Raw genomic sequence first — 25,003 nt, forward strand, 5'->3', positions numbered from 1 at the left:
GGCCGCGCCTTAGCCTGCGTGCGCGCGCCCGCGCCGCCCCCCAGCCCCGTCCCCCATTGGGCCCCGGCCGGCGGGAGCGCGCCCCCGCCCTTACATAACGCGCGGCCCTGCCGGCGTGCGCGCTCCCCGGCCCTGGCGCTGCCGTGCGTGCGCGCCCCCGCCCCCTGGCCGCGCCGCGCGGAGGGTATTGTCCTTCGCAAAATGGCCGCCTCCCCCCCCCGCGGCGCGTGCCCGCGCGGCTGCGCGCCCGCCTCGTACAGGCCGGGGCCCCTGGCAGCCCCCCCAGCCCGCTGCGCTCCTTGTGGCCGGGCCTCCCCGCGCCCGCCTGTGGCCCCATGGGCGCTGCCTTGTCTGCAGGGCTCCTCGCAACATCACTCACCCGCTCCGGCCTGCTTCGCAGGCTCCTTGTAGGGCCACCCTCATGGCCCCTGTCTGCCCCCTCCCAGTTCCCTCATGGCCCCTGCTTGCCCCCCCTCTACCCCCACACACACAGCCCCCAACCTCCCTCCTTGCTGCTCCAGCCACGTACCCTCCTCAGGACGGTCGCTGCCACTTTGGGGCAAAACCCCGGCCTCGTCTGCCCCGCAGGCTCGCCTGCCCGCCCGCCCGCCGTAGACGGCAAAGCCCCTGCCTGGCATCGTCCCCCTGTGTCATATTTGTTATTAAGACTCACGGCTTCGCGACTCTCCCCACGGGTCGTGAAGCCGCGTGACGTGCTCCACGTGCGATGCTTATGGGGGGGTGGTTTCAGTCGCCCGGTGGTAGCAATTGAATGTGGACATTCGGGGTGCAGCCTCGAAATCCTAGACCTTAAACGCCAGAGGCTGCAAGGGGGAGAGGAAAGGGGGGAAAAACCCTGGTCATACCCCATTCGCTTCCCCTTTCTGCACCCGAGCTCTACCACTGCGACATAGGAGACCGGGCAAGACGGACCCGTGGGCTGACCCAGTAAATGGCATTTTTCGCGGGTTATGTACGTGTTGCAAAAGGCTGGTATTTGTCCCATGGCGTTCCAGGCATAAAGAGACGTTGTTAGCTATGTTAGTCTGAAATCAAGTAGATGACAGGGTAGATTAGCACTTTACAGACGATCCAAAAAGTGTAAATATACATACGGGAGAGGAGAGGATTTCTTATGCTGGTAGCTTTTATTGGACCAACTCTAGAGTTGGGATAGAGTTCGACAAGCTTTTGAACGCTTGATAGTCTTCATCAGGTGCAACCAAAACAAGCCAAGCACAGCATGTGTATATATATAGAGAGAGAGAGAGAGAGACAGACAGAGATTACACATGAGCAAGCACAAGCTATATATTTTAGGTGCAAGTCAATACTGTCATAAAGTGTACAAAGCTTCCACTAAAGTCACTGGGGTATATCCCACATATAAGCCCAAAAGCAATGTTTGCCTGTAAAAGTTAATGTGGAGATAATGCAGCAATATAATGGCAGCTGAAGTTTGTTTTTCAGATCCTTCAAGTGGGCACGAAGACAACACCGCACCTGGAAAACCGTCCGATAATAAGAGACTTACTGAAACTAACCCCAAGCAGGCGCTTGCCACAATGAATTCTTCTGCTTGTTTGATCCCTTCAAGCATCAACAGTCCTACTTAAAAGAAAAAAAGTCACCAGCCCAGCCACACACTTTGGAGAACCAGTGAGTCTTTCTCCATGACTTGATCTGGCTAGTTTCAGAAACCTCACACTAACAGTTGAAACCAATGCCATTTGAAAGCCTGTAAAATAATTAATCACACAGTTGTGGAAGAAACATTGACTCGACATTAGTAGGTCTGAAAGCTTCAGCAGGTGGGCTAGGCCGGCTGTATAGATTCCATCAAAGCTGGTCTTGAGCCTTTATAGCTTGGGTATTACTAGGGCAGCTTGTCCCCATTGTATTGCACTATGGTTGTACACACATGGTTTCATAGGAAGGAAAATAACCCAATTGTTTGCATATTTTAATGCCAAAAATGTACCTTCCACATCCCTATAGGAGCAGAAACACAACAGCTGAAAATGACCAAACTGAAATAGTAATGTTGTGCAATGTCAACTGAAGAGAACTCGGATTCACCTCCCGAACTCAGACTTTCCTTTTCATCCCCCATCAGGAATTCTGCTCCCCTTCCTTTCCTTTGTTGCCATGGATTTCCCTCCCTAATGCTACCTGATTTCTCTAAGGCCACATAAACGACCTTTGCAAAGATTTGTCTGGAAGTTGAAACCTCACTCCTACCAGGATTTGGGATCTTGTTGGAAATCAAATTTTCACAATTAATCGTATGAATATCGTATGGTTGCAACCTTACAAGAGGGGCTTAGCCCGGCCTATGAACTGACTGATCGGGTTCCCGCCACTGAAGACAGGTAGTTAATTCTCCTTGCACAGTTTCTCTGTAGTCCAGCCTCTCACGAACTGTAACATTTACACTCTGTTTCCCAGCACTGGAATTTGGAATCTAATCCCAAATTCCAACAAAACTTCTAATTGTAACATCCTGCCCCTTCTTTCGTTCAAGGGGCCAGTGTAGCATTTCCATAGCATAGCTTGGTCACACCACATAGAGAAAAGAATACACTGTATTTGAAAATAAGTAACACGGTAATCATGCTATATCCTAACATACTGCACTGACCTTATAACACATGACAAACTGGAAGGAGCCAGGGAGTAACCTGGTGAAAGAGGAGAGGCAAGCCATTCTTTCCAAGCCATGTCTCCTTGCAACACAAAACCAACTTTTCACACACATGGATGATTCAGCAGTTCTTTCCCAGCTTGACTTCTCTTATGTTCTCGGATGACTATCAAAGAGGACTTCTCCAATAAGCCTCTCCATTTTGACTTGACATACATTTTATCATTCACATTACGGTGCTCGTACTTATTTCAGTTCCTAAGAGGCAAGATAAACAAATAGCTAGTAACTAGAGACATCCATGATACGGGCTCCTGGTATGGAAACACAATTGTACCAGAACAACATTCTGATCTGCAACCTCCTCTTATCTCTTTTTCAGTTCTGGCCTGCTTGTGGCCAGAGACACTATACTTTCTGGTGATTTTGTGACAGATAAATGTCCTCTAAGAACTGTTTTGAGTTCATTCCAAAGTTTTAACTTGAACAAATGCTTGATTTAGAAGAGCAACAGTATTTGTTTCTAACCTAACATCTACATTACTCTGCTCTTTGCATGCAAGTGGATGGACTTTCTCGCTTTTGGGTTTCTTCCAAGAGTCTCATAATTTGTTTCCCTAACACACTCTATCTGAGGGACTCTCTCATCTGCAGAAGATGGCTGGGCAGGACTAGCGCCAAAGCCCAGCACCACCTCTGTAACAGCTGGTTGAGAAGTAGGAACATGTGGGGGAGGAAGAAAAGGAGCTTTCTTAAAATAACCAAAGGTGCTATATTCTTCCATTTAGTATACAGCTTATTTAAACAGGGCTCAAAACATGTGAAGGCCATTACAGATCAAAAGACATGCAAAACCATCTTACATGCTATTTATAGAAATAATGCAAATAGCCACCATAGCAAACACTGTGTGAAGCGTGTCACAAAATGGAGATTACTTGATAGTGCCACAAGACATTTTTGTATTTTAAACATAAGTTGTCTACTTTCTCATTGGCCACTCCTTCCCTCTTATTTGATCTCTGTCTTCTTTCTCATTGCTCACTCCTTCCCTCTTATTTGATCTCTTTTTTAGTATTTTAGTATTTACAACCTGTCCATACAGGGGAATTCTTTAGGGGTTATCTGAAAGAAGAGGGTTGAACTAGTGCTTCATGTCTGAGAATAGAATGGGAGATTTGAAGACAGAAGCAGCATTACATAGAAGACATATCAAGATGGGCACTGTTAGTAGAATAAAAGATTTGAAGGCAGATATGAAAAGAAACTGGATCTTAAGAGAATATATCAGCTTTCATGATTCCTGTATTACAACTATATAAAAGCAAGCTAAAAAACAATTTCAGAGATGACAACCTTTGCCCCGAGTCTTGCTACCAACTATGCATGTTCATGAACATTACTTACAAAAAAAAACGTATACAGGGCATCTACACAGCAACAGGGAAAGTTCATTATATGGGAGAAACAACCAAACTGACTAGATATCAAGTGCTGTTTCAAATAAAATTATAAAAATGGGAAGAGATGACACATCTCTAAGTTTATTACTGAGAATGTAGGGATTACTAGTGACAGACCATTCAAAACCTCCAGACATAAGTGTTGGTTTTCACCATTTCTGAAAGCAAGCAGCTTCTCTTAAGAGCATAGGTAAATATGCCTCAGCAGACCTGTTACCTTTGTGTCCTTTATCTACTCACAGTTATGAAAACAAGGGGCTTTTGCTCCCATCTGTCCTGTCAAACTGCCATAGCTCAAGGAGAATGAGCTGGGTTCCTTTCTTAGTTAACACCAGCAGACTGCATGTTCCAGTCACAGGACCTCCTTTCTTACACCTATGCAAAGGAGTTGCAGAGGTGTAATCCAGCGCGTGTTTAGATGATATCAGAGTTGCCCAGACATACCCAAGGGCAGACATTAATTATAAAATCCTTGTTAGTGGTGATGATGAAAATGCCAGATGCAGAACTACTAGACTTTCTAGTGCTAAATTTGCAGTGCTGGTAGTTATAAAAAGCAAACAAACATGCATGTACTTGTAAAAGAAGCAGATCTGACCCAGGAGTTTTGGAGAATAGATGTGAGACTGCACAACACCATTCTGGGTAGGATCATGTTTCAGAGCAGACCTTAACACTACATGTCTTTAGTCAAAATGCAGCCATATTCACCTGCTAACATGGAAAAGTAAAACACAGCATACGTACCTCTGCACAGGCAAATCTAGGGCCTGTATTCCACCCTCATTTTCCTGCATTGCTCTCTGTTTCTTTTGACACTGTCTGCCCTACTCTTGTCCTCCTCTGTTTCCCTTTCCACCTTTCTAGTCACTCCTTCTGCAGATGCTCTTCCATATATCCCATTCTTGGCCCTTCTTCTCTTTCACTCCTTGGATGACCTCGTCTACCCAGTTTCAAATTACACTGATGACTTGCATGCAATCCTACCTCCTCATGTCTTACCTGACTCCCTCCATCTGATCTGCACTTCAGTCCCTCTCTGTCAGTTACTTCTTGATATCTTGCTATCGACTAAAAGCCATCACAGTTAAACTTGCCTCCATCATTAAGATAGCACAACCCTCCAGGTTCCTAAGGACAGTTAACAGGAGAAAGAAGAGGAGGTGATGCACATTTTTTGCCTCTTGTCCCTTGATCTGCATGTCTGTATCTTTCCCCATAACATTTCTGAGATCATTTTACTCAAAATAGCTAAGACTCTTGTTCAGGCCTTCATTATCTCCCAGCCTGATTTTTCCTCTCTGGATCCTCCAAAACCCACATGCCCATATAGGCCCCTACTGTTGAAATCACCTCCCTACTCACCTCTCTGACCACATTCCTCACCCTTCCTTAAATCTTTCCCTTGGTTACCTGTTTTAATTGCCTCAAGGTCAATTTTCTTGTTCTCACTATCAAGGCTCTTTCACATCCATCTCTGCATACTTATCTGCTCTGTGCACAGCTCCTTTGCTCTTGCAATTGTGTTTCAACATACACTCTGCTTCTTTCTCCAGCAAATATTTTTGCACTTTCTTTCGGCCAACCTCCAGACCTGGAACGCTCTGCTGAAACTGGTCCATACCAGCAGTGCCCGTTTTAGTGTGTCACTGAATCTCCCCCTGGAAAGTTAATAGTTACAAATGATTTAAAGCTGGTACCACATGCCTTCAACTCATTACATGTATTGCATGGTAAGATTCTCTATGGATTTCTTATCTAATTTACATGAATGATCTCTATTTTTTTTTTAAACAAGGACATTTAGGGGAAAAAGTTAAAATAGTATAGAGTATAGATTGGTAATTTAAAGGTAAAATGTATCACAGGGCTGTTTTAATTATCCAAAAGCCAAGTGTTATAAACTCAGGATATTCTAAACCAGCTTAACTTTGTTCTCCAATGAAACCATGAAATGAAAAAAATGTGCCTTTAAAAATTAGTTTAATCCAGTCTGTGACTGCATACACCCTCCATTTCATCATACAGCTATTGCATCGTGTCACTACAAGATGGAAGTAAAGTTGTTCATTTCCACATGCAGATGGTTTAGAAATTAAACACTCTCACTATGAGCAATAAATACTCACTTTATCTCACATTCTTGGCAAATCTACAAGTTCTGCTATCACATGGCTCATCTTATCTGCACATATGGGTGATGGTATCTTGATACCGCCAAACAATATACAAAGAGGCAACAAAATGCCTTCATGCTACACCTGCGTGTTTGAGTTTATGATAATGCAACTCATACCAATTCTACATTTGAAGAGAGAAATTAAAGTCTGATATTCCCTTTTTCTGGTATAATCTCATGTTCTTTCACAAAGTGATTTCTGTTTTCCTCCAGTGTAAATGAAAGGAAACTCTAATCCAACCTGTTTATAGTAAGACCTTCTGAAAATACAAGCATGAATTAACCCTTTGATGACAATTTACCCAGCAAATTGTACAGTGGGTGCCTATTAACCCAACCCAGGTTTTTACTAGTAAGATATTGGTACTAATAGCAATATTCCAAGTGTAGGGAACTGACCAAATATGTCATAGATCTCAACTTTGTTCCTTGTATTACTGCCAAAATCCAAGAGAAAAAGATCAGGGAGAACATCTAAGCTTTGCTCTGATGTCACTCTCCCTAACCCCAACACAGTAAAATCATTGCCGTGAGAGATGATGCATAGTTCTTTCCTCCCACAATTGTTAGTGTTCACATTATGAATGGAAGAGCTGGGAGCAATCCCATGGCCCATTAGGGACTATGAAGGATATAAATGAACAAAGAGAAATTCTGGAGGCAAAATGGCCAGAAAAGTCCCTCTGAACAGGTGAAGTAAGTGCCCTTTCCTGTCCAAGTCATATGGGACTTCCAGTGGAGTACATGAACAGGACTAAGTCACTGAAGTTATTTAGATGTCTTACTACTGCTAAGCACCAACAAGATATCAAAAGTCTCACTGAACTTGGCAGCCCAGTGAGCTAGCACAGTAAAGGCACACCAATCGCTACAGCCAACAGTACACGAAGGAGTGACATGGCTCCCGTGTGCCATTTGCCTGCCGAAGCAACTAGGTACTCATTTGAAGCTGGGTCAGTTAGGGACAGCCTTTAGCAAAAGTCCAGAACAAGACTCACACTCACATCTTGGGAGCCATAGCAAGATACTTAGCTGTTGTACTACTTGACCCCACAGATATTCATGATCCTCTCTGTGGACTGAGACCTTGTAGTGGCAGAGAGGCTTGTGTGTCCCAATGATCCTCAGAGCTATGTTGTCTGCAGTTTTGTACTTCTGGCAGGATCACTCACAGTGAACAAGCCTGAGGGGAGGTTCCAGACAAACTATGGTCCAACCCCAAGTCCTCAATGGTGGATCAGGCAGAAGGTGTTAGGATCTCAACAGCTGTAAAAACAGAAGGCGGCTGCACCAAAACGGAGGTCTCCTGTCATCAGGGTTTCTCCCGACACCGGGTCCAGATCTCTACCTTGTGAAGATTGTGTGGCTGCTGTTTTTGTGCACCAGCTTCCTCAGGTTAAATGAAGTCATACACAGGCTTCTGCCACAGGAAACACTCTCCAATGAGCTGTGGTAGAGATCATCCTCGAATCAAGGGACTGCCACCAATGATGACAATGGAAGAAGAGGTCACAAAATGGTGGAATGAGACGAGCACCACTAAAGGAGACAGGAGGGCTTGAAAGAGACAGCACAGAGTGCATCTCAGTACTGGACTGTAATGTTACCCTCTCAAGTGTTCAAGCCCAGCACTGGACTCCACACAGCAATAGCCCTGTGCAATGAAGATTGTCCTGCCTTTCTAGGAGGGATTTAGCACTGCAGGGGGAGAACAAAATGACTGGATACAATGATATAGCCAGATACAAGTGAGAGAAGGGACAAGAGAAAAAGGCAACATGAAAGAGAGATTTAAAAGGCATCATGGAAAGAAAAAGAGGAGCCCAGATATGAGAGCAGACAAATTCTGGACAGGGAGTAGGTAAATGTGTGGCAAGAGGCATCAGAGTATAAACTGAAGGACAAACCCAAGGAAATTAGGATTCCTCTCCTGCTACAGTCCTGTGAACATGGGATCTGGGTGTTTTTTTCTCCTTAACTGCATTGGGAAGCATTGGGAAGCTAGAAAGAATAAAGAAGGATTATTTAAAAATATACAAATGTTCAGGAGATGAAAGATTTTAGGATCTTTGGGAGTTGGCCTGGGATTGTACCAAAGAGAGGAGGAGTTTTGAGAGCATGGAGAAATTTGGTTGACACAAAGGAGCAGACACTTGATAAGTCCAGAGCTTTATTAAAATTTGTTGCTCGAGGGCATGCTGGAAGTCTGCTTCCATTCTTAGCTTTTGTATCTCCTGATCAGCTAGGATAATTCCCCATTTTTCTCTCAACTTCTCAATTAAAACAGAATTCCTTCCAAGTGAGGAGCGCTGCACTCTCCCCTCCAAAGCCATCTGCAGACATTCTGCGGAATGGCAAGGACAGACTCCAAAGTCCAAGCTCACAGGAGACACTGGGCAGAACAATTTGCCCCAAATTCCAACAGGGAGAGTAAAACAAGCATGAAATGAAAGCAGCAAGGATAGAATCTTGCCTGGAATCAACTGAGCTGAAACACATGTGATTACAAAGAAGGCTAAGGGGTGAGAGCTGAGTTCAGCAGAGCAAAGCCCCCCCCAGATTCCCTAGGAGGCTTAAATTCTATTTGAATCTAGGAATCAAGATTCATCCTTGGGCAACTGGCCAACCATACCAACAAATTGGTGCCAACTGGCCAATCTGTGAAGAAGAGAGCCTAACTCCATCACAGAGACACATGACAGTGTCTAGTCACCCAGAGCACACTGCAGAGGGAGGTCACACTGCACAACAGACCTAAACCTGTGGCACCCAAGTGATAGTAAAGTGGCACAAGCTGGTGCCTTGTCTGTAAGGGGTCAATGGCCTAATTCAGTGAGTTGAAGAGGAGCAAAGGGGTAGAACTCCACAGAAATGCTACTTCCAGGAGAAAAACCAATGTGCAATTTCATAATCATTTCCACATTAAGCCCGAGGTTGGGTTTGCATAAGCAAAAAGAGCGAGGCTAAAGTTGACCTCTCAACTTTTAACTCTGGAAGCCTGATTGTATAACCGTCACTTTGCATTAATATGGTTTTGTGCACAGAGTATAAACTGCATGCAATCTTCCCAACTTCTTACATCAACATTCATAAATACTGACACCTCCTCTTTCCCCAAGTCACAACATTAGTGTAGAAGGAATGAGCTTTAAAAGGTAATCAATGCCCCCTTTCTCATCAACTTTCTGCTTTTTCAGAAAATAGTGCTTTCCTGCTTTTTGCTTTCTTGGTTGGGCAGGTCTTGAGTTCCCTAGACCTTCTGTGCTGGCAGTGTTCCCAGCTGGCCAGAGGAGTTCTGTAGTTCCATAGTTCCACACTGGCCTCCAGTTTCAGCCTATGGAGGTTAATCAGGCATAAACCATGACTGGTTTCCTCTGGCCATAACCAATGGGATGACAGACAAAATTGCCTGGGGCATCTAGGCACAAGAACCAGCATGGGATGCGGTGCATCATCATCACATATAACAATACAATTTTTCTCCAACTACAAAGAAACTAGAAACTTTACTAATATCCTAGGGGCCAAGGGTTATACTATTGAGTTTAAGATTGAAACAAAAACAAATGCAACTTTATTGGAATGTGCAGTCAGTTGCTATATTAAGTATAAAAAGGGCAACAAACTAGGAAAGACTTTTGTCCTGTAATCATTAGGATGCTATGTACATTTCTCATTCAGAGTAATAAAATAAAATCTAGCCTTGAGCGTCTTGACAGTTCATCCAACACTTCACTGACAGTTATTTTAATGTGCGAGTTTATGTACAACATGGCCAGTCCATTAAGACGCTCTTCATCCACTGCTGAACGAAGCCAAGTTTTAATTCTGTGGAGAGTAGAGAAACATCTTTTCGCTGGAGCTGCGGATACAGGAAGCGTGCACAGAATCCTGAGTAAAATATGAATGTTTGGAAACCATCCCTTGTCGCAGTCTGTCAGACTATCAATGGCTGTGCTTGGCACTTCTTTTTCCTCCTTGCCCTGCCACTTGAGTTTCCACAATTGAAATTCCTCCAAAACCATATTCCTGCTATCTGGCAAGTCTTCACCATACATTTCTAAAACACGGCTAAGCTTTTCAGATGGATACCGACATGAAACGAGAGGTATTAGAATGCCAAGATCCGTTACAGTGTTGCTGTGCAATGTAAATCTCCTCGCCAGTTCTTGAATCATGAAGTCCAAAAATGGGATATAAGTGTTAATTCGAAAGTAGTCCTCAACACTGTCACATGAAACATTGCATCTGTTTTGCTGCCGGGCTGCAAGTTGAGGCAATTTTACCTCAATGTCATGTTTAATTGCAAGTGACTGGGCAATATTAAATATTTCTGCAAATTCAGCATTAGAGTTAGATCTCTTACCTTCTAAAACCTCAACTGCCAATTTCACTTGGTCAAAACATTCCACAATGTCAGCATTTACCCTCTGAAGTTCCTTGGACAGTGGAAGAGTGATTCCTAAGAGGAATTCAGCAACTGTCAAATTGATAATAAATTCAAAATCACATACGCTTTTGTAGTAGAAATTTGCTTTATTTCTGACAGCTTTGTCACCATCCGTCTGCATTGCTTCCAGTGCTGCAATAATAGCATCGTAGAGCTCAGCGAACACCATGATACTGTCATGTCGCTCCACCCATCTAGTAACACAGGCACTTTGCAAGCGTTTGTGCCTGCTCTTTGGGCACGTGGCATTTATAGCATCTGACAGGTACTTCATCCGTTTGGCCGACTCCTCAAAATATCCAATAGCTTCATTCAGAATGCCTAAGGTAGTTTCTATTCCACGTATTGTGCAAGATTTTGCTATGGTAAGATTCAAAGCATGAGATGCACAATGGCTGTACGCAGCTTTGGGAAAGTCAGATTTTATGTGAGCCTGTATACTGTTTACGTGGCCAGCCACTTTGGTGGCTCCATCATAACCCTGCCCCCTCAATTTTGTCAAATCTAGACTACATTCCCTCAAGAAATCCAAAAGGGCCTTTGCTAAACCGGCACCAGTCAGGTTATAAACAGGTAAAAAGCCTAGGAAAACTTCACAAACTGTAACTGGATCTTCTTTGACATATCGCACACAGACAGACATTTGTTCCACATTTGAAATGACTGTGGTTTCATCATCTAGGAATACCGCAAAGAAACCCGACTCATTTATTTCATGTACCAGCTTGCTTCTGACGATGATATTGCTTGCTTCTATAATTTCCCTTTGAATGGTTTCACTACTGTATATTGCATTTTGGGGCTCATTTAGTAAGTGTTCGTGTAAGGTTATGTCACCAGCTTGACAATGGAGACGCAGAAGTGATTGGAAAATGCTTTCAGATTTACTCTCACCGTTCTTACCCAATTCACCGTTATCCTTCCCTCCAAGTGGCAGACCGTTTTTACCTGCAAACACCACAGTCTCAATGATAGGCGCAAGTTTCTTTCGGTTTTCTTCTACCTGGGCACATCTTTCTTCATCCAGCGTGTGTATGAGAATTTTATAGGTTTTTTCATAACATTCGCTGAATATTTGTGCTTCCAAACAGGCTGCTCCGTGAAACTTTTTTGTAGTGTGATTTTTTAATTTTGTCGTAACTTTTTGCCAATTCTTGCATGGCTGAGAAACCAGCGTAGACAGTTTCTGGCCTCCTACCTGTATTGGGGCAAACAGCACACAAACACGACAAAAGACGCCCGCGCATTTCTCGCTATAAGATACGAACGGATAATTTATCAGCCACGAGTAATTAAATTTTCGCGACGTGTTCTCCGAGTCTTTATACACCGGGAACTCATAGCTCGGATGAGGGGTCCACGGCTGGGTAAGCAGTTTATACTTAATTTCATCGCTTATCGAATGCCTACAGTCTACGTAGTTCCCAATGTCGTAGTCGTGGGGAGTTTCGGGATCGGGCAGGGCTTCCTTTTGATCCAGCGCCAACGGCTGAGCTTGATGCGCCGCAGCAGACTCGGGATCCAGCGGTTCCCACGCGTCGGGCTCGCTTTTCACCGTCGCGACGCACCGCTTCGTACAGAACGGATTCGCGGCCGTCTCGTCTTCTTTCCATCTCTTCTCCATGTCGGCCCGGACCACGAGGCGCCCCACGCAGAGCGGGGACCTGGAACAGCACAGGAGGGAAAGACAGCGGCACCCGTTGGCCCAGCAGGGCGATGTTTCGGAGGCCTCGCTGTGCAGCCCGACAACCGGCACAGCACCGCGCCCCCGAGCCGGCGGGGCGGGGCGGGGAGAACGGAACGGAGCCGCCCGCACCCCAGAGCCCGAGCCCGGCCCTCGGCTCTCCAGCAGGGCCAGTGGGGTTCTTCCTTCAGCCCGTCGCGCGGGGCTGCCCTCGGCGCGCCTGCCCCCCCCAAAAAACCCAAAACAAACCTAATTGTTAAGGCCCAGCAAACCCATCCTCCTCGCCACAGCGCTTTCTACTCTCGGAGGTTAATGAAGGCGGTGGCTTCGCAACGTGGGGCGGAGTCGAAGGCGACAGGCAGCGCGGAGGGCAGCCGGGAGGGGGCCTTCCTCTGCGAGGGCGCGCGGCGGCCGGGCTGGAGCGCGGCGGCGGCACCATGGAGGAGCTGGATGTGGAGCCGGCGCTCACTGTATGGAGGCGGCGGGGCGGGTGGGGCGGAGGGCACCGGCCTGGCCTGGCCTGGCCTGACCTGACCGCCCCGTTCTTCCCTGACAGGTGGTGCCGGGGGTGGCGCCGGGCCGCGGGCTGCACTTCCAGTGGGGGCCCGGAGAAATGCTGGTGTGCGAGGCCGCCTTCCCCGGCGCAGGTGGGTTAGCACCCCCCCCCCCTCCGTCTTATTCAGCAACATAAGGGTTACCATCCTCCCCCCCTATTTTATGCTGAACATAAATAAAGAAAGAAATAAGGGTTAAGGTTTTGTTTTAACAGGAGCTGAGATTTTCAGGGCGTCTCTGACTCCCCGAGTTGAGGCCGTTAAGGAAGGAAACTGCACCTTCACGTGGCAGAAGCAGCAGCACAAACGGGGCAGGAGCAGGGGGAGAGTTCAGCGCCAGCAGCGCTGATCAGCCGTAGGCGTTCAGGTGTAGGAACGCAGGGACTCGGACACTGATCACAGGGGAACCGACTTGGAGTTGTCTCCAGCAGAATATTTATCGCATCCAGTCGGTCTGCACCTCTCGCGCTGTTTTTGTTACTGGCTCATTTCTTAATCCTCATGTGTCGCTTAAAAACAGTTAAACCCTGGGTTTTAACTTGTGAAGCCTAGAAGCGTGCTTCTGCCCTGCAGAGTGGTAACGCTCGTGTTGTTTTATGAACTGATGGCTTTCCATGATTTGTTTCAGGACACGGGGAGAAAGGGCCTGGCTGCCCCTATATTTATGTCCTTCGCAAGGATCAGGACATATACTTACATACCTTACGTAAACTTTTCAATGAATCCCATGGCATCTTTGTGGGGCTCCAGAGGAGTGAGGAAGAACTGTCTGGGAAATCAAGGAAGGCACAGTGAGTGGATGGAAATGCTTGATAAGTTTGACATAAAAAGGACAATTCAGCTTTCTTGCCGCCCCCCCCCAAGAATATCCTCTTATTGAGGCAAAATTCAGGTAGCATGTTTGCACGTCCCCTTTCGTTGTTAAAGTGTCTCCGAGTCACTGAAGTGATCAGACATAAATACCTACTTGCCTCTTGTTGACTGAACGTAGTAATGAATGTATTTTGGTTTTGTTATTCCTCTTTATTATTGCCTAGTCTCCTTTACTGCTGATGAATGTTGCCGCCTCCCTGGCCAAGGGGGTAGGAGATCAATCCCCTTAGGACTGGTGCACATGGCTGTCTTGTTAGGAAGGGAGGTGGTACATTAATAATTATGCTGTACAAAAAAGGCCTAACGTATTGCTCCTGTTTGTACATCAAACACAAGTCCGTTTGCAGTGAAGCCAATAACAAAACTTCTGAGTTTCAAGTTCTCAGAGCTGCTGCTGATCAGTAATTTTACGTAACTAATCTTTTCAATATATATTTTATAAAGTTAGGTTCTGCGCCTGCAGATTATTTTGTGCAGACAGAACCTATATGGACTCCCCTTGCTTCATTTAGATTCTCCAGTGCAGGAGGTGAATTTCTGGCTGAGCAGAGAAAATTTGAAGGGTCTTGATCCTAATGTCCAGTAGCCATATGGCCAATAATACATCTCTCTCTAAACAAGGCCTCTTTATTCTTGCTAGGTTGGTTGGAGTAAGTAAAAACTACCGGTCAGTCATCAGAGCCTGCATGGAGGACATGCATCAGGTGGCTAGTAAGTTGTTTTTCTCCATTAACAACAAACAGACTAGGTTTGAGTCCATACATTGAATCTTATTGCAACTCTTTATTATAAATGACCGTAAAATAAGCTGTTCTGATTGTCAGTGGGGGTTCTGCTCTTCTCCCTAAATTCCATGCTGATTTTTGAACAGAGGCTGAGACATCGTTGCATTACTTTTTAATTGAACTTGCAAGATTACTCTTGTGGTTACGTCTTTTTAATCTTATCCACTCTATTTCTCTACTCTTCAATTCCTTTCTTAAATTTTTCAGTTCCTTGGCAAACCTGATCATTTTCTATTTTTTTACCTTGCTTCTGGTTTTGCTGATTTTTCTTCACACAAGATACTTTGCAACCTAGCACCCCAACTCTAACCTAGCTGCGTCAAGGGTCATTCTTGCTGTCCCTTTTAGAATGCTGGACTTCTGAATCACCTGTCATTTCATGAATGAAAAAGGTGGTTTCTTTATTATGATCTGTTCTGAACCCTTAGGGTTAGAAACAGGTTTTCCCGCAGAGCAGACAACAATATAGCACCATTATAATAGTGGAATGCCCCTACTCTCTGTGACTGATTGCAGCAGTATGATGATACTTGTTGCCAGTCATGTTTTTTTCTTGCACATAGCATCACTCATGGTCATTTATTTTTCTGTGCTACTCTGCTTCATGAGCCTTTAAGCACTGTGTGACATGTCTAAAATACAGTTTAAAAGGTCTGGACAAATGTTTGGACTACTTCTATTTATTTTTTTCTTCCTCAGTTTCAACTCGGGATCCTGCCCTGCACAACCAGTATAGCACTCAGGTAAACAGTCCTTATATTTTTGAAACCTGGTCACAACTGAAAGTAAACTCTTGCCAGAAAATATACGAAGGCTAGCATACTGTGGCAGTGATATGTTCTGAATCTGGGTTGTTTTAGTCATTTGGCTCTGTGTACCCGCAGCTGTACATGGCCAGATACACAAGCTGTAGGAGCCATTTATTTATATGTATTTATACAGTTATGAAAAGTTGCCCCTTTGAATTGTGGCTCCCCCACTATTACCTCAGTATATGTCCAGTTTTGCAGGTGAGAGGCAATCTTACCATTTTATAAAATCTGTGAGCCAATATCTCACTTCACCCTTCAAATACCACATCCAAAATAAGCAGATGCGTCTCCTAGCAATCCCTGAAAATTAGACCGTGAACTTGCAGCAATAATAGACCAATCTTCCAGGAAGAGCAAAAAGTATTAGATGTAGATGCATCTTATCACTGGTATTTCTCTTCTAAAATTCAGATCTGAGTTGCTTTACAGAACCAGAGTAAATCACTTTTTGGTTAAGGCTTTTCTGTACAAGGCCTTTGAGCATTAATGTTAGAAAGAATTCCTGTACCATTCAGTGTTTAGCACAAATGAAGGATTTTTTTCTATTACAGTTTACAAACAACTTTTAAAACTTAACCCAATTACATAAAGAAAATGTGGTGACCCATTGTCTCCTTGTAATTCACATCTTCTCTAAATGTCAGTAACCATTTCTTTTACCCACAAGAAGGAAACTTAAGCAATAAGGAGGGAGGATGTTATTCAAATGTCTTTGCTTTTGCTAGGAAGCATGGGAGTGATTAATACATTGGTAACTGTTCCTGTTTTTCCTCAGGTCTCTATTCTCTCTGCAATGGAACTGATTTGGAATCTCTGTGAGATTCTCTTTGTTGAAGTGGCACCAGGTGAGAATAGACCTATACTGATGTTAATATTGAGAGGGGCTTTTTTGTTCATGTACCTATTTGTTTTAGAAAAGCATGTAGAAATTATTACATCTTACCATCTCTTCAGCAATCATACTATTAATGCCAGGAAGTAACAACAAACCTGTCCCTTCTTCTGGCCAGAGATAAGAATTACTTTCTGTATCTTGCATCGAATTCTAAATTAATAGATCATTTGCCTTTTTCCTTCCAGTTCCTGCTTTCTGTGCCCTGTGTATTTTAACCTAGAAATGGAACTGTTTCTAGTTACCTGACCTTAATTAATTACAGTGCCATCAAACAGACTTTGTTTTCACCTGACAATCAAAAATTAAGGAAAAATCTCAAATACAAATGCTATTTAAATTCTTAACCAGCAACTCTATATACTTCCTAAGTATCAGTTACCCATTAGGGGCCAAATGATCTGATGCAACTCCTGTGACTTCAGTGTGTTTTCATTCACTTCAGCTCAATTTCAGCAGAGAATTTGACCCTAGGATTCCAATCCAAATGGCTTGTAGAAGCATATTTCTTTGCATAAACTGACTTCCCTTTTTCATTCACATACTGAGATTTTTCAAAGTGTTGACACTAGTTGCTGGAGAACATATTCATTACTTGGTACAAGCTTTTTTCTTCATTTCAGGCTAAGAGAAATCAGATTGGGAATAAAATAAACACATTCATAAGTTTGTGCATCATGTAGACAGTGTAAGGTTTATCTATGTTCATCCTTCTGTGTCTTCAAGCACTTGTCTTTTGCAAATGACACCACTATAGTTACTCAGTAACTTTGCCAGGGTGAAAGAGAAAGTTAGTAGACAAAGGGTTCTTTTTCAATCTGTAAAATTCTGAGTTTAATTTGGAGTCTGCTGTATTTCCATCATCTGGATATTTGTGTATTTTCTGCTAGGGCTTGAGACTGGTAGATGATAATATGGATGAGCAAGAGAAATAGGCAGACTTGTCCCCATCTCTTGCTCTTAGGAAACGCAGGGTGCACCTACTAACATTAGAAGCTGGAAACAGCAGGCAGCAGAGCAAGAATCTAATGGAGAGATGTTTTCTCTGACTGCAGCTGGTCACCTCCTGCTTCACCTCCTTGACTGGGTTCAACTTCACGTGTGTGACGTGGACAGTATGGTCCGTGAAGTTCTGAACAGCGAAAATCCATCCAAACATGAGCTCTTCTGGAATGTAGTGAGTATACACGTCTGCTGAAGGAGTTTCTATGTGCTTTGTGTCCTCTTCCACAGGCATTGTATGCTAGGTTACATCTGAAAAAGTGACCTTTAGCTTAGTTGCTAGTGTCTACCCAGAGGCTCTTGAACGAATCAAGTGTGAAGACCGCATTGCATCTCATCCCTAGAGGGTGATCCTTCCATTTCAGATCAAGGTAGATGTTAGGCCCAGCACAGTGTAGGGGAGACTGCATTGTGTTGTCCTGTATGTGAGCATTTGAGTTAACAGATTCTGAAGTTTAAAAACGTTGGTTTCCCCTTAACTTTCTTAAACAGCGCACACTAACTCAACTGAAATTCCCCTTCAGCCTGATTCTGTATATGGCCAGTTTCTCTGTACTGTTCCCAGTTGGTGCTCACAGGCTTTGATGGCTTTTGCAGGTGGACATTTTTGTGCTTCAAGGCCGGATGGAGGATGCCCGCCACTTGCTCTCTAAAGAGGCCACCGCCAATCCTACGTCGAAGGGCATGTGCAAAATACTGGATGACCTGATGAAGAAGATGCCCATTCTTGGTGTATGCATGCAGCCCTTGGGGGTGGCACTTTGAAGTTTAATTTGTACCTCTTATGGGTCTCCCTGACATAACATCATAGCTCATCAAGCTATTTTTGTAATCAGTCTTGTCCCCTCCTGGCTGTAGTGTTGCATAATTAGCTTGAAGACCCTTAAAGACATCACTTCTTGTCTCTCCTTGTGGTTTTCCCGTGGAGGGAAGGCTGCCGCTGCTTCATTGGGGTCTAATGTGGGTTCTCTTACTGTATGTTACTTTAATATTTAGATTGCTAGTGACCAAAAAGCTTCAGATAGCGTTCGGTGGCAGCATATATCATCTACTGTAAGGTCTAATGTTTAGCTTTGCACCATGTAAAACTGAGTTGAGCTGAAATGAGTTTTATAGACTATACCGTTCATTTCCTTTCTTTGTGTGCTTGTGCATCCCATATATAGCTTGGCAACACCCAGACTCTGACAGAGATGGAACTGAAATGGCAGCACTGGCATGAGGAATGCCAGCGGTACCTGCAGGATGGAACCTTTGCTTCTAATCCTCATATGGAATCCATCTGCAAGGTGTGTTTTGGCTAGAAAAGAAGGGGGTTATGGTCAAGGTTGTGGATCTGAAGATTGCACTAGCCATCCTAGAGATTAAGAGTCCTGGGTGGACATAAGTAAAACATGGGCAGGCTATAGTGTCTGCTGATCAAAGCAAGCAATTTGGAGGCAGGACTCTTGCTGCCTACTCTTGACTTTGCAAAGACCCTGTGCAACTTGAAGCAAATAATTTTTGTCAAAGACCCTGTGCAACTTGAGGCAAATAATTTGTCCTGCCTTTCCTTTGACTCATCTCTGTGAGATGAGATGGGCAGAAATGCTGATCGTAGAACTAAGCTCATAGTCACACTTTGAAGTCCAATTAACTGTGAAATTTTAAGGGTTCCTTGCTGAAGGTGGCTATTAGGGGTTGATGACATTGGCTGAGATGATCCCTCAGAATAATGCTTTCAATTAGTGGAAGGAATAGTAATAAAGGTGTGATTGTTGCTTTGCAGTATTCAAAGGGTTACAGCGGGGTACTCACTTTTGTTAGATCCTTCTGGGCGATGAGAATGCCATACTGGAGAAGAAGGAGCTCATGACTACTTGGTACCACTTCCTGGTGACCCGTCTCTTGTACTCTCATCCAGCTGTGAAGCCAGTGGAACTCCGCTTCTATGCCCAGGCAAGTCCGAGGCCACTGCATACCAAACAACTCTGAGGGGGCTGAATTCTCATGGGGTCCAGAAGTGGATTGGCAAAAGCAATGAGCGGGAAATCAGGTTCTAGGAGCAAGCCATTTGCATCTGACAAGAGTTGCTGCTTTTTCTTGAGTTACAAGATTGAGCTTTTCCTGTAAAAGTGGAGGCAAATTCTGCTTGACCCTTTCAGTTGACTTGTTTTCCCCTTAGAAGGCTTTACCCCCAGTCCAAACAGGCCTGAGTTAAGATGAGGTAACTGATTTCCTCCTCTCTTCTGCACAGTTTGTGGCTTTTTGCATTCACTTTGTCTTGTTTTTGGGGCTTCTGCAGTCAAGCCTGGATCAGTTCCTGGGAGGAGAGAACAGCCCCGAGCCTTTGGACACCATCCTAATGGCAGCCTTTGAGTTTGAGATCCATCAAGTGATTAAGGAATGCAGGTCAGGTTTTATTAAGACATTAACTTCTGGATTTTATAGGACTACCAGTCCATCCTCAGTCTGGTGATAAACTAGCACCTCTTACATCTTTGAGACAGAGCAGTTTACTTGCTTGTGGATACGTGTGCACAGAATAAAGATGGTTGAGCCTCTCTGCTAAACCTTTTAACAGTCTCGGCAAGAAGCTCTGTATCTATCAGCAATTACGAGACCGTTATGTAAGGTTTATGAAGCCACTATGTAACCTGTCTGCCCACCTGCTGGGGGAGAGCTGTGCTTTGCTGTTGTAGCTGTAGAAGATATCTCCTGATAAGTTTAATGTGTCATTAGCCAGCTCCAGGCTTAAAATTGTTTTTATTTTTCTTGTTGCAAATGCAGTATCGCCCTGAGCAACTGGTGGTTTGTGGCTCATCTGACTGACCTCCTAGACCACTGCAAGCTCCTGCAGTCTCACAACCTCTAGTAAGTGTCTCTCTGGGCTGTCAGACACCCAAAGACAAAGGATGGGAACAAAAAGGCTGCAAGGAAAAGATAACATGGTTTAAGAGCAGTGGACCAGGGAACTGGAGATGAAGAATTCAAATTGGGCTATGTAGGCATAGGATTGACTCCTTTGTAGTCTAAACACTATCTAGGATTGAAATAAGTGTTGCTTTTCTGTTCCAGCTTTGGCTCGAATATGCGGGAATTCCTCCTTTTGGAGTACGCCTCGGGGCTCTTCTCCCATCACAGGTAGCAAATCCTCTCTCTTCCGGGATGCCAGGGCAACAAAAGAGAAACCTTCATGTTGAAGGGAAAGACAGGTCAGATAAGGGATCCACTTGAGGGGTCCTAGATAATGCTGTTTTACAAGCTCCTGTGTACTCCATTACCAGGATCATGAGAAAACTAGCAGGTCTCTTCTAGCACTTCCATCGGGGAAAAATCCTGTCCCAGCTAGTGCTTTGCTCTGTCTAATCAGAGATGTTACAAATAAAGCATTTCATGTTCTGCATCTGAGCCCACAGAGCAGCCTGTGGGATAAAGGGATAGTCCAGAATTGCAGTTCTAGGTAACAGCAGCTACACAAAGGGTGGGGGCCTGTTGAAGTACCCCAGGAGAAAGAAGATGAGCAGTGTGCTGTCATTTTGGGTCCTGATTCAGATCCCATTTGTGGCTCTAACAACATGCATATTTAAGAGCTCTTTCTGTGTAAGAGCAGTCTCCTGCCACTGAGATGTTTGACCCTTCTCCTTCCTCTTTTGTAGCCTGTGGCAGCTGGGGGTCGATTATTTTGACCACTGCTCTGAGTATGGCAGGGTTTACCTAGAGCTTCACATTGAGCGGATCCCCCTGACGACAGAGCAGAAAGCCCTCAAGGTGCTGAGGATCTGTGAGCAGAGACAGATGCACGAGCAAGGTGACAGACTGCTGAATTCTTTCCCTTGTAGTGACCCCGGTGTCACTGTCGAATCCTGACTTTCTTTTCTCTCTGACCCTGGTCCCAAAGTTCGTAGCATCTGTAAAATCATGGCCATGAAAGCTCTGCGCAACAATCGCTTGGGCTCAGCCCTGTCCTGGAGCATCAGAGCCAAGGACGCTGCTTTCGCTACACTCATATCAGACAGGTGGGTCATTTTACTCTCCGGACTAAGCTGGACATTCTAGAGACTGCGGTTGCTGAGGAGGGAGGGGGGAGGAGGAGACTGTCCTGAGAAGTCTCTTTGGGATTATCTGCCCCTAAGAGAGCCCTGCCCCCCAGCACACCAACTGATTACAGTTTCTGTGCTAGGGAATTAAATCCATCCTTGGCTCTCTTCAGAGATCAAGGATTGTGCAACATCCACAATATCCTTCTCTAGCCATTCCCTTTTCCTTTGTCCTGCCTCCTCACCCCTTGCAATCTAAAGATAACAGGAGTGGCCAGATAAAATGGCCAGTTGTGTAGCAAGCCCTAGTTTTGTACTGAATAAACTCTTCAGTAGTGGATTGTAAAGAAAGGGATTGTTTTTTTTAAAGGAGAACGAGCTCCCCAGCAGTGGCCTAAGAGATCTGGGCTTATTCCTGGCTTGCTTGCAGCTTTGTATGATCTTTGAGAAATCATAGAGTGTCAGTCTGTGCTTTAAGCTCTGCCAGGTGGGGGAGAGGGGCAAGCACCCATGTGTGGTTGGGTCAGAGGTGAGGCTCAGCTGAGGGCTGAGCTCTGTGGGAAAGGGTCTCTGCTGTTTGCCAGTGGGAGGAGATTCCTTTGGCTTTAACAGAAGGTAAAAGAAGCAGAGCAGCATAACAAAGCCGCTGCCTGAGCAAATGAAAAGCTGCTTATCAGTTCCTTTGTGCCGCAGGAAAGTAGAGCTGCTGTTATGACCTGGCAGAGCTGATTGTGCTGCTTTGCCTTGGGGCTGTTTCCGGATTCTCCCACCTTTTCTTTCAAAAGCAAAAATCTTCCTGAGCTGCTGAACAATAAGCAGCATGGGGAGAGGGCTATTAAGCATGCATTGTCGCTCCACTCCTATGGGTCTTCCAGAGCCCAACTGAAGACAGCTAAAATGGAGCCCAGGAGGTAATATGGGACTTCCCCTCGGACCTTATGCCTCTTCCTCCCTAGATTCCTGAAGGATTATTGTGAGAGGGGCAGTTTCTCAGACCTGGACCTCATTGACAACTTGGGGCCATCCATGCTGCTTAGTGATCGCCTGACATTTCTTGGTGAGAACCTTCTGCCACCAAATGCTTCCTGAAAGAACGCCCACTCTGCCGGCACTGCTTGGAGCTCCCCATTCCCTCTGTTCCCTCCATCCCAAGGGCGTTAGAGGATGGCAAGGAAAACAAATTATTATTGGTGCCTCGACCAGCATCACAGTTGGTGCCTGTTGTGCATTATTTCTACCGGAGCAGCCAAGTGTTCTGGGATTCTTCCACCATGCACTCTACCCCTACCTCCTAGGGATTCCTTTGAGGAGTGAGCAACCAGAACCAGGAAAACCACATTAGATAATACAAGGTAGCTTAGTGGCTTGTAGTACATTGAGTATAGGAGAGTTCTGCTTGTTGCCTGAAGATCTCCACCATCTTCTGATGGTCTGTTACATTGACAAGCTCACACAAGTGAGGAGGGCTCCCCATAACACAGGAACTCGAGTGTTGGAAGGGCTCCATCCAATTTCCTTTGCACAGCCGCAACTTCCTCCTCCTTTCAGCTGCCATAAACCTGAGATTGCTCAGCTGTGGCTTCTGGTGATTCATGAACCAACAAGGCAGGAAGCAGAGCTGAAATGCAACTTCCCAGGGAGCTACTGGCAGTTAGAACATTTGATTTATAATGCCAGAATCTCGACTAGGAACAAAAATTTGGCTGGCTTCCGGGTGACCACAGCATTTCATCCCTCCAGGGTGACAATTCAGAATCGCTCCTCTGCACTTTAATATTACGGTTTGTGATTGAGCCTAGAAAGAAATGTGCCTGCTGCATTTGAGCTCCTCCAGACCCTAGATCCTAGAATTTTATCCAACAATGACTGTGGCCCAGTCCTACTTCTAGGTGCTGGAAGTTCTACCAGGAACTTTGTGGGAGAATTGCCTGCTTAGTGTCTTGTGACTCAGGCATGGGATGTTTCTGCCAGGTGCTGATGTGTTTTACTCACCCCCTGCCCCTGGTCCCTCTTCCACTTGCACAGGGAAGTACCGGGAATTCCATCGGTTATATGGCGAGAAGCGGTTTTCTGAAGCTGCCAAGTTGCTGTTGATGCTGATGACTGCTCATATTGCTCCTTGCTCCTTCTGGATGACTCTACTCACTGATGCTCTTCCTTTGCTGGAGCAGAAAGAGGTGAGACTAACGTTCAGAGACAGCAATCCGCCCATAGGCCATTCCTTTTCTGGACTGGATCTGACCGAGTATCTCCAAACAGCTGATCTAATGAGCAGGAACTCCGAGCAGTTCTCCATGCTCCCAATGCAAACGGGTAATATAACTTTGAGAAACATATGGCCATCTGAAAGTCATGTGTACAGCAGCAATATAGAATTGGCAGGGGCACAACCGTGAGATAAGGGTGCAGGCACTTGCAGCAGAATTCGGCTCTGTGTGCCCTAGGCAGTTGTTTTATCTGTGGTAGGATTGCAGGTGGTGCAGGCTGGGGAATGACTAGGACTGCATTCAGCCCCTTTCTTCCAAAATAGTAGAATCAAGGTACTGCTGAGGACTTGACATCATGCAGGCTTATCTAGTTGCTTGAATTGGGGTTTTCCAGCAATGAATGTTACTTCATAGTGGCTTGAGGTGGGCTCAGAAAACTTCAGCTTTAAGTACCAGACCCACAAACATCCAAAGGCTCAAAGTGGAGTCAGGGGAGGGCAAAGGGCATGCTCTTCTTTCTGATCAGCTTCTCCTGCCCCAAACTGGATTCCCTGTGCTAACCAGTTAGCATTCAGTAAGCAGTCTATGTCCTGCAGGTAATATTTTCAGCTGAGCAGACATATGAGCTGATGCGGTGCTTGGAAGACCTGACAGCAGGAAAGCTGGATAATCGAAAACTCCAGGTAAGTCCTATTGTGAGGACACCCAGATAACAAATCCATTGGTATGTGAGATGGATCTTGTTGCTGAGGGAAGGTCCAGGATCTTGAGGCTGGAGGACCTTCCATGAGCAGTTGAAAAACAGCAAGGAAGGGGATATTGTGAGGCATCAACATGTCCTTATCTGTCCAAAACCCTGTCTGTTTCCCTTACCCTGTGCTGTTTTGTAAGGGGTACTCCGTGATCATTTACCTTTACAAGCATTTTCCTTGTGGAAAAATAACTTGTAAATTAGAGCAAAAGGGTGATACACACTTTATATAAGGAACCAAACTACTGCACTTGCCCACATCAAATGGGCAACTGTTTGCTAGATACAAAAAGCTCTGGAGGGGAAGAAAGAGGTTGAGTTGCCCTGTCTGCTGGGCTGAAGATGTAGGAAACCTGGTTTGATCCTCTTAGAACATGGAAAAAACCCTTGCTTAACAGCCACCTAAGAGAAGCAGCACCCAGGGCCGTGTCAGTGTTTATCGCTGTCTCCCTAACACTTCTCCTTTCCAGGATGACGACATTGAGACAACCAAGGTGGAAATGCTGAGACTCGCATTTGCACGAAACCTTGCCCGAGCCATTGTGAAAGAGGGCACGTTGGAAGGGTCCTGAGATCAGGCCAACACATTATTTTTATACTTCCTCTGTGGCATACTGTACATAAACTTGATGGTGTTTCTAAGAGTAAATGTCTTGTTTTTTCACATACATCTAGCTGGTCTCTCTCC

At 45.1% G+C, this 25,003-nt stretch overlaps 2 protein-coding genes and 1 long non-coding RNA gene across 5 annotated transcripts; 2 read left to right on the forward strand and 1 right to left on the reverse strand.

Moving 5' to 3' along the window:
- The first annotated feature begins 115 nt into the window (after positions 1–115).
- On the forward strand, positions 116–4,694 carry LOC132252092 (uncharacterized). The gene is made up of 2 exons (XR_009463835.1): positions 116–1,659; positions 1,999–4,694. It is a non-coding gene; the product is annotated as an uncharacterized LOC132252092 (long non-coding RNA).
- Positions 1,128–12,792, reverse strand: LOC109284805 (52 kDa repressor of the inhibitor of the protein kinase). Of its 3 annotated transcripts, none has more exons than XR_009463834.1 (2): positions 12,670–12,792; positions 1,128–5,768 (listed from the first exon to the last, which is right to left on the reverse strand). XR_009463834.1 is itself a non-coding variant. In XM_019494229.2 (2 exons), the coding sequence occupies exons 1-2, from the start codon at positions 12,358–12,360 to the stop codon at positions 5,746–5,748; spliced, it is 1,731 nt and encodes a 576-aa protein (XP_019349774.1). In that variant the 5' UTR covers positions 12,361–12,641; the 3' UTR covers positions 1,128–5,745. The 3 variants fall into 3 exon arrangements, 2 of the variants coding, with proteins under 2 accessions (XP_019349774.1, XP_059588098.1); XM_019494229.2 differs by lacking the exon at positions 12,670–12,792 and adding an exon at positions 10,653–12,641; XM_059732115.1 differs by lacking the exon at positions 1,128–5,768 and adding an exon at positions 9,838–12,400 and having other exon boundaries at positions 12,670–12,737.
- Positions 12,793–12,807: 15 nt separating this feature from the next.
- On the forward strand, positions 12,808–24,983 carry NUP85 (nucleoporin 85). Its single transcript, XM_006269257.4, has 19 exons — positions 12,808–12,890; positions 12,977–13,067; positions 13,603–13,765; positions 14,488–14,558; positions 15,332–15,375; positions 16,220–16,289; positions 17,392–17,513; positions 17,936–18,070; positions 18,505–18,627; positions 19,145–19,276; positions 19,623–19,729; positions 20,108–20,191; positions 20,396–20,461; positions 20,977–21,128; positions 21,219–21,336; positions 22,314–22,414; positions 23,383–23,534; positions 24,161–24,247; positions 24,786–24,983. Exons 1-19 carry the CDS (start codon positions 12,858–12,860, stop codon positions 24,885–24,887), a joined length of 1,953 nt encoding a protein of 650 aa, XP_006269319.2. The 5' UTR covers positions 12,808–12,857; the 3' UTR covers positions 24,888–24,983.
- The last annotated feature ends 20 nt before the right edge of the window (positions 24,984–25,003 follow it).

The sequence above is a fragment of the Alligator mississippiensis genome, chromosome 8, assembly GCF_030867095.1.
Source record: "Alligator mississippiensis isolate rAllMis1 chromosome 8, rAllMis1, whole genome shotgun sequence".
Lineage (NCBI taxonomy): Eukaryota > Metazoa > Chordata > Crocodylia > Alligatoridae > Alligator > Alligator mississippiensis.